Source organism: Psammomys obesus, unplaced genomic scaffold, assembly GCF_907164565.1.
Source record: "Psammomys obesus unplaced genomic scaffold, mPsaObe1.curated_primary_1811, whole genome shotgun sequence".
Lineage (NCBI taxonomy): Eukaryota > Metazoa > Chordata > Mammalia > Rodentia > Muridae > Psammomys > Psammomys obesus.
The window spans coordinates 9572223-9581361 of NW_026595981.1; the positions used below are offsets into that span (position 1 = coordinate 9572223).

The 9139-nt window shown below is 41.7% G+C and overlaps 1 protein-coding gene across 5 annotated transcripts in view; it reads left to right on the forward strand.

Annotated features, from left to right (window-relative positions):
• Positions 1-9139, forward strand: part of Acaca (acetyl-CoA carboxylase alpha) — a 260615-nt gene that overhangs the window by 238631 nt on the left and 12845 nt on the right. For all 5 annotated transcript variants that reach the window (XM_055620094.1, XM_055620096.1, XM_055620095.1 and 2 more), the window contains 2 exons: positions 2159-2336; positions 3313-3425. In XM_055620094.1, coding sequence (XP_055476069.1) covers positions 2159-2336; positions 3313-3425 — 291 coding nt within the window. The remainder of the gene's footprint in view (positions 1-2158; positions 2337-3312; positions 3426-9139) is intronic.

Below are 9139 nucleotides of genomic sequence, written 5' to 3' on the forward strand. Positions count from 1 at the left end.
TATCTATCTATCTATCTATCTATCTATCTATCTATCTATCTATCTATGGGAGGTTCAAGAGAGTTTCTCTGTGTAGCCTAGCTGTCTTGGAACTCACTGTGTAGACCAGGATGGCCTCTGCCTCCCGAGTGCTGGGATGAGAGGTGTGTGCCACCACACCTGGTTGTTTTATTATTCAATGAATGAAAATAGCTGTTAACCAGATAGATAGTATGGAGATAGGTTTTGATATAAATATAGTTTTAACAAATAAAAATGAGGAAAATGGTTGGAAACTTTGTCTTCGTTTACTTTTGACTTCATTTGTTTTTCAGTCAAGTGACTTTTGTTCTGTCTTTTGTTTGATTTTCATCTTTTACCAACATTTCCCATTTCTCCTCTGTGCAAATACCAAGAGAGCCACTCCTTTCTGCCACTTCTTCTGAAACTGTGCTCTTGGCACCACTGAAAAATGTACTGCTAATTACACAGTTATTTTATTATGTATCACTAGTTGAATATCCACTAAAGAATTAATTTAGTTAAAATAATTTGAACTGAGCAATTATTTTCATAAGCAGGGAATTAGCACAAAGCGCTTAAAGTCCTTATTCCTGATCTTCATACAGAGGTTATGCAATTAGCAGTAATTTTTTTTTTTTTTTGGTCTTTGCTTTCCACCCAAAGAAATAAATGTCTGCACTCTGATCATATATACCGAGTATATGACCATACACATTCCACATAGAATAGGAAATGTATCCTAGGGCAACTTGGAATTTCTGGAGTCCTCACAGATAAGCCAGGTTAGAGCAATGGTCAAAGGAATGAGCCTCACAGTAAACTGTGCTCACTGATGGTCTGAATATAGAGCTATTTTTACTCTGGAGAAGGTGGCAGTTTAATTTGCTCGTAACTACAATGAAAGCATTTTCTATTTGGTTTGCTCTTAACTTCCTGAAAAATGCTTCTTTGCCTTGGATTTCCAGAATTGATTTATTCCAAATTGAGATCCTCTTTGGATAGACTTTGAACCCAGTTGAACCTGTTATTTGTTGTTTGGAAAGGATCCTTTGTGGCTCCCTTGAAGTGCTCATTAACTGTCTGGACTCAGGACCCTAGAACTAGCAATGTTCAAACTTTACGGAGCTGGGAAATGGGAAGCAGCCCATAAAGCATTGGGAATAAATGACTGATCCCAAGGACTCACTCATTAACGCACCAAAGTCTTTGTCTGCAAGCCGGTCCTGGCCTTTGGGGGCTAGAATATTCTCCAACAGAATGAAAAGGTGGCTCTTCCTTTTGCCATGTGAGATTTCACATGTGAGTGCACTTATATAATTCTTCTCTCTGATATCCTATAAAAATAAAATTATTAAATCATTTTTCTTATTTTTTTCAAAAGAGTGTATGTTCATTCACTCATTCAGTGCCCACCTTAAGACTGGGTAAGCTTTTGTGTGTTCAGGGATAAAAAGTCTAGTTTTTATCTTATTTTTGAAACAAGGTCTCACTTAGGTACTCAGGCTGATCTGGAACGCACCCTGCGGTCCAGGCTGGCCTCACAACTCACAGTTCTCCTGCCTCAGCCTCCCAAGTACAGCGATTACAGGTGTGCCCTACACTCCAGACTTGGTTTTTAAGGGTGAAATTTTTTTTCAAGACCCATTGCCATTAGCTGCATATTTTAAGAACACATTATATGCTAAGAATTGTGAAAGAAATTGAAAAAAGCTAGAATAGTTCCTTCCTTCAGAAAACTTAATGTAGTGAGAGAGATCATATATTGACATGAAAAATACTTAACGTTTGTAGAGCAAGTATGAATTAATGTGCTGAAACCTGAATACCGAAATGCAGGGAGGATATGAAATGGATATTTAATCATGGGCTTTGCATACTGTGTCTTGTGAAAGACTGCATTTCTGTCTTGTGCTTTTGAAGCTCCTCTGAAGTCTTGAGTGGGATCCAGGTAGAGGCAGCAGTCTCTGCAGCCTTTGGGATGGCCACAGGACCTGTGGTGGCTGGAACCCTAGGACCTGTCACTTCTCCCATGAGCACCCTCCTCATGGAGACACAGTGGGCCATCAAATTTTGTTTTCTGTGTGTCCCCTCACAAACATGAAAGCTCTGCTTTAGGAGCAGTTTGATTGTTTCTAATTTGTCTCATTCTCCATAGATATGTATGACCAAGTACTCAAGTTCGGTGCTTACATTGTGGATGGCTTGCGGGAATGTTCCCAGCCTGTTATGGTCTACATTCCTCCCCAGGCTGAGCTGCGAGGTGGTTCTTGGGTTGTGATCGACCCTACTATCAACCCTCGGCACATGGAGATGTATGCTGACCGAGAAAGCAGGTATCATGCCTTCTTTATTGCATTTAGTGCCTCTGGGGGCCTTCTACCTGTTGGTCTCCCCACCCCCTAGGGCAAATTCTAGCCAACACAACTTCATTTGAATCTGTCTGTTCCCACAGGACTCCAAGGTGAGAAAACCAGGCTTTCTAAGTAGTGTTTGCTAACATGAGAAGGAAACCAAGCTAGAGTCAGGTTTTCTCAGTCTAGTCCCCATCCCAGCTTATTTTACCACAAAGTCCCCTCTTCTAGAACCTTCCAAACTCAAAAAGATTTTCTCTTCCCATTCATTATTTGGATATGGCTCTTAACCATCTCTTTTGGGGGGCAAAGGGGGCTTAAAGGAAGGAAAGACTCAAATGTAATCAAGACTTTTCAGGGTGGTTGCTGTTGTAGTGTGAGTTAAGATTTGTTTTTATTTATGTGTATGTGCACATGTCTGTGTAAGTACATGCCATGTAAGGGGGGTGTCTGTAGAAGTCACAGGAGAGTGTCAGATCCCTGGAGCTGAATTAGACAGTTGTAAGCCACCATGGATGCTGGAAATCAAATACAGGCCCTTTGAAAGAGCAGCAAGCACTCTCAGCACAGAGCCGTCTCTCTGGCCCGGTTCTGGGTTTCAGTCCACTAACTGTAGATAAATTTGGAGTGGTCTGCTCAGCCACACTCTGGCTCCTGACCAAAACTGCCCCTTTCTGTTGGAGTCTATCTGTCGGTGGTGGGGTCAGTAGTCTCTCTTTGAGATGGAAATCCACTGGTATGGTAATGAGAGTTATTTTAATTGCTTTATGCCAGGCCTTTCTTATACCTCATTTTAATACATCTTAGTTGCCTGCATTTTTCCCAGGGGTAACTTCTGGGAGCCATGGGTGGCCAAAACAATAATGAAGCTATTTCCTGGTCCACAAATTGTAACCGGCCTCATTCTGTGTCTTCTTTCCTTTAAAGTCCTCTGTTTTGTTATCTTCCTTGCATCCAGGGGATCCGTTCTGGAACCAGAAGGGACAGTAGAAATCAAATTCCGCAAAAAGGATCTAGTGAAAACCATGCGTCGGGTAGACCCGGTCTACATCCGCTTGGCTGAGCGATTGGGTACGTCTGCTTGTCCTCCTGGCAAATCAATGAGCCATTCAGCTGATTTGTAATGAGTGCTCATAGGTCAGGGGAGGAGTCACTGAAGCAGTTGATCAAATTCATGATGGTCTTTATTTACTGTCCTCCATATGGAAAGAACCCTGGTAGACTGAAATGGGAAGGAAGGTAGGCACTGAAAAAGAAAAGACATAATTTTTCTTCTCATGTTTCTTAAAATGCAAATAACCGACTATCATTAGCTAGAAGTTGCTTTGGGAGGCAGGCTAATCAGGTGGAAAATATCTGCGACTTAAATATTTCTTATTTCTGCTGTCTCCTTGGACAGCCTGTCTCATATCTGGGGGTTGTGAGTCAGTGTCACATTATAGAAAAACTCATCTCTACCCAGATAGTGTTCTAGGGTCAGCATGAGCTACAGAAAATGGAAGTGAAGATTGTGCACTATATGCCATCAAATAGTGGCTGCAGCAGCCACAGCCCTGGGAGCATTTGCATGCCATGCTCCAGCCAGTACTCTGTTGCTCATTTGTTTTCAGAGCTCTTAGAAGGCACTTGTTGTTTGAACATGAGTCTAAACTATGGGAACCCGATGATGATTTTTGGATTCCTTTAAAACACTGAGCAGTTTTCTCCCATTGATCCACTTGCTATGTCAGTAAAGATTGTTTAGGATTTGTTTTGTTTTGTTGTTATTTTCTAAAGGAATAGAGAGGTTAAAGTTGAAAAAGTAGCACAACCCCGTGAATGGGAAGAGCAGAAAGACGCTAGTTCATTTATGTTCCAAGGAACAGTTTAATAAAATACTATTTTTTGGATTTTATTATCTTCACTGTGTAGAATCAGAAAAGCTCCTCAGTGCCTGTAGCTTGGAGACTGCATGTCTAAGCAGCTGAAGCCTGGCCCAGGTTGCTTGCCAAAAGTGGTGACTTGTGTTACAATAATCTCTGATTGTGCCATTGTTTGCTGTCAGGTAACAGCAACCAAAAACTAACCCAACCGCAGCCTGACCCTTTCTGGGGAAAGCACACATACAAAGAGAAACTGGCAGAAGTTGTTGTGAAATCTATTGCCGCCAGATTTGTTGAGGTGTTTTTTTCCCTTTTCCAAACAGGATAATTACCTCTGACCAACCCTATACACTTTAATTAAAGTGACTGCAGCCCAAGAGCAAGTTACTGTACACAGGAAGCTCTAAAGCTTCAGCCGCTGATAAGCATCTCACTGAGGTGGTTCATAATTGCTCCCAGCACCCAGTGATCGTCACTGCTGTTCTTACCAATAATTCTGTACAAAGGCAGCAATGCCACAATTGTAGGACACAAAGAATTGCCTAATTTTCTTTCATTTATTTTTTCCCTCTTTTTTTTTTTTTTTTCCCCTGGTTTTCTTTCTGGCCAATTTAAAATTTGTCAAAGTCGGTCTTCTTCTGGATCACTGCCCTTTGATATTTCGCGCACTCCATTTGCCACAAACAAGCCGCAGGGCCGCAGTTCATGCTGACTCTAGCAGAAGCAGAGAGAGCCCCATTTATCTTGCACTGCCTGCTGAATTCCTACTCATTAACTGGGGGTTCACTGCCTCTTTTTAACCCCCCAATGGCTGTTATCATCCCTTTGAGTAACGGGACGGTAGTGAGAGGGATCCTCTCCACATCTGTTTGCAGAAGGACTGGGTGGTGGGGGGTATGGGGCCAGAGCTTCCTTCTGTTTGCAGAAAGTGGTGCTGCTCCTGTCTCCATCTAGCACCTTTAACTTTAGGAGCATGTGCAGGGGAGAGGGAGGAGACTCCCAAGTGATGGCCATTTAATCATTTGTTATGAATCATCTCATTATCAATTTCCTATCCATGCTGAAGAAAATCATATTTATTTAACCTTGACCAAACAATGGCACTCCAAAAATAATCTATGCCCAGCACTCAGGAGGCAGAGGCAGTCAGATCCCTGAATTCAAGAGCAGCCTGGTCCATACAGAGTGAGTTCTAGGACAGCCAGGGGCTACCCAGAGAAACCCTGTCTCAAAAAAAAAAAAAAGAGAAAAGAAAAAGAATGAATGAATGAATGAATGAATGAATGAATGAATGAATGAATCCATGATCTACTAAATATGAAGCAAGCTCTGACTCTAGGCATCTTGGGAACATGAGTGAATGTGAGCTAGAAATTACTGTGTAAGGTGTTACAGGTATTTGCAGTCTTTCCAAGACGACTCAAGTATAGTTCTGACACAGCAGATTGGCTTCGATGCTCAGCAGCATAATATAAAACCAGTCTGGGAAGAGGCTGCAGTGTCTCGGGCTTCTTTCTCAATGCCCACAACCAAACACTACCAAAAGGCCTTTTACAAAGTAGGTAAAATATGACCTTATTTTCCAGATTGGGAAATTGAAGCAAGAGTGAAGATTAAACAAGTCTTCCAATACATACAATAAGTGTATATGAGAGCACAGAATAGAATTCTTCGTCTCTAAGCTGAATCCTGAGCCTGCTCTAAAAAGTGAACTAAAGCCAGCTGCCCAGAGAAAATCTGATTTAGGCAAAAGCCTATAGGAGTGGGTGTTATCTTGTGTTTCTGATCTCCTTCCAAATCTGCTCTATGGAGCACCCACACAAACCAGTACGAACTGATCGGCTGCACAAAATTACAAGTCATTCACTAAGGATATGAATAATAATTTCTGAACAAACTCTGTATTTGATAGATAGATCAAGGGAGAGAGCTAAGAATTGAAACCAGGAGCTTACGTTTTTAAATGAGTTTTTGCCATTTTCTGTGGCTGGTTTGGAAAAGAAGGTTTGCAATCTATAGTAATAACAGTATATGTTGATTCCTGCTTGAAATGAAAAATTACCCTTAAAAATAAGTTCAGATGGCGGAATGGCCCATTCTAAGCTAATTCTGACTCTGCTCTCAGCTGCAGTGGGCCTTGTAGAGTCAGTGGAGGGATAGTTACATCCTACCACTTTGGACTTAAGGAACTCAAATTCCTTCCCTGCAAACAGAGTCCTGGTCCTCCAAGGCCTGTGTGTGTCTCTGTCATCCTCATGCTGCCTCTCAGAAAAGAGCAGGAGAATGATCATGGAGGAGTGCTGTGCGGGCCTCTGCTGTGCTGTGAGCTGAGGTCTTCCCGTGGAACTTACCCTCTTTATGCTCAGAGAGAAACGCCAAATCAGTTTAGATGGAGAAGGAACTATCCAGCCCAAATGCAAAGCATATTAGTACCTGGGTGTCTCTCAGTACAGCAAGCACCGAAGAGGAGTCATGTAGGGGACCCTTGTTTGTCTGAGGCAGAAAGAGGTGTTTTGCCTAGGAAATTGTGCTAGGAAAGATGTCCTAATATTTATGCCTTGAAAGTAGTGGCCCACCTGTAACGCATCGAGTGTCCTTTGTGGTAAGGAAGCTGAGAAGAAAAAGTTGTAAGTAGCTAAAGACTTACCTCCTCACTTTAATTCACAGCTTATTTGGCTTGATGTAATTTAGTGAGACCATGACATTTGTTGGAGGAGCCATCTTAGTTTGATCCCAATCCAATCCAATAGCATATACAGAAGCACTACCATGCTCCCTCCCAGAAAGTTCTGATTTACAGTTAGGACTTGGCAGGGATTTGGTTCAGGTAAACCCAGGCTTTTCTCCACCTAAGAGCTGTTGTCAGAATATGTCCAAGGCCGTCTTCCCTACTTGTTCTCAATTGGCCCAGATCCTTTCATCCTGACCTATCAGATTTAGGGAAAGAAAATAACAAATGTCATAGAGGAATCTCTCTTCCAGAAATCAAAAAATTCTGTGTTGCTTCCTTACTTTCTCATGTGGACATGTCTGTATGAGGGCAGGGGCAGGTCAGAAGGGAGAATTGTTCATTTTTATTCAGTTTACTGAAATGATTTTGAAAATATTAACAAGAGATTACTCACACTATTGCAAGGAGCTTTGGGATTAGACCTCCCTTGGGAAGATTATGATTAGAGTCAATATACAATGCAGTTGTGTTCAAGTAGGTATGGCCCCTTTTGAAAAAAGCAGACATATAAAGATGGGATTGTGGAGCTGGAGAGAGAAGCCTAGATACATTGGGAGAAATTATTCCCATTACAAAAGGATTATTTGCTTTACCAAAGGATGCACTGCAGTGTTTCTTCTAAATAGCTCCCCAGGGGCATTTAAAACAGGTTCTAATTTACAGTTTCTCAAGAATGCTTTTGTGGTTTCTGTTTTTTTGGTTTTTAAATCATACCTGTTGGGGCTGGAGCGATGGCTCAATGTTTAGAGCACTGGTTGCTCTTCCAGAGGACTTGGCTTCCATTCCTAGCACCAATATGATAGCTCACACCTGTCTGCAACTTCATTTCTAGGGGATCTGACACCCTCACACAGACACACATGCAGGCAAAACACTAATCAATGTGCATTTTTTAAAAATTACTTTTTAAAATAAATTAAAACATACCTGTTATGTATATAGAGATACGGAAATACTTTTACGTGGTTTTTCTTCTTCATAGAGGAGTTTTTTTCAGCATAGAAAACATGATTGCATAGTTTTTGTTCAACTAGCACCAGAAGAAGAAGGCAGTCTTTGTGATTTGTCAGTAACAGGTTTAGCATCTCTGGTGCTCAGGAGCCTTTGAGGAGGGCAATTCAGCTTTTATCTCTTGTATATCTCCTATTTAACCAATTAGAGCAAACAGGTCTTTAAGGAAAGGAAGAAGAGCCTATAAAAGTTAAAGCTAGTTTTAGATTTACATATGCCTCTTATAACACAAGTTAAGAATGTTTTTTAAAACTTTAATATTACATTTTTTCATAAAACTTTATCCCCATTTCCCAGATCAGGATTGTAAATGAAAAGCTGGGCTTGGATGAGGGGTGTTCTTTCTGAGGTTATTCTAGGCTTTAAAAGTCTCAGCCCTCTAAACTGTGTCTGTTCAACCTGGAGTAGGGCTGGCCCTCTCCTACCATTTCTGCCAGCTGCTGCAGAAGCCAAATACTCCGCCATGTGGCACTGTCCTGGCTTCACCATGACAGGCTGGTGGACTGAGATACTCGTAGATCAGTTTAAGCTGATCAGTTAAGCGCGTTAAGCTCAGCAGTTAAGAGCACTTGTTGCTATTCCAGAGGACCAGAGTTTTATTCCCAGCTCCCATGTGGCAGCTCACGCCATCTGTAACTCCGGTTCCAGAGGATCCGAGGCCATCTCTGACCTCTGTCGGATCCAGGCACGTGTGGTGCACATACATACAGACTAATACACATAAAACAAATAAATCTAAAAAAGAAAAATTTAAATATCCAGGATTGTGGCTGGACTCTGTAGGCCACAAGTGCCAGCTCTGGTTTCCTGCCCTATAGCATTTGACAAGTTATGTGTTGTCTCTTAGTGTTCTCCTCTTTGAGGTCATGACCTTTCAGGGCTGACATATTAGTGGAAATGGGAGCATTGTGGCACCTCAATGATATTAACTCTTGACACTTGATTAGGCCAGTGATGGCTTAGCTGTGTTTAACTCTTTATGTTAATTCTTGAATCGTAAGGTTTGGGTTTTAGGATTTCTTAGGAACTTTTGATTTTGTGAAGAGATAGGAGCAGCCTACCTTTCTCCCATTTTAGCCTTTGCCTAAGGTAGGAGTCTAAAGAATGACTTTCCTCTGTAGAACATATTCTTAAACACACACACACACACACACACACACACACACACACACACACACACA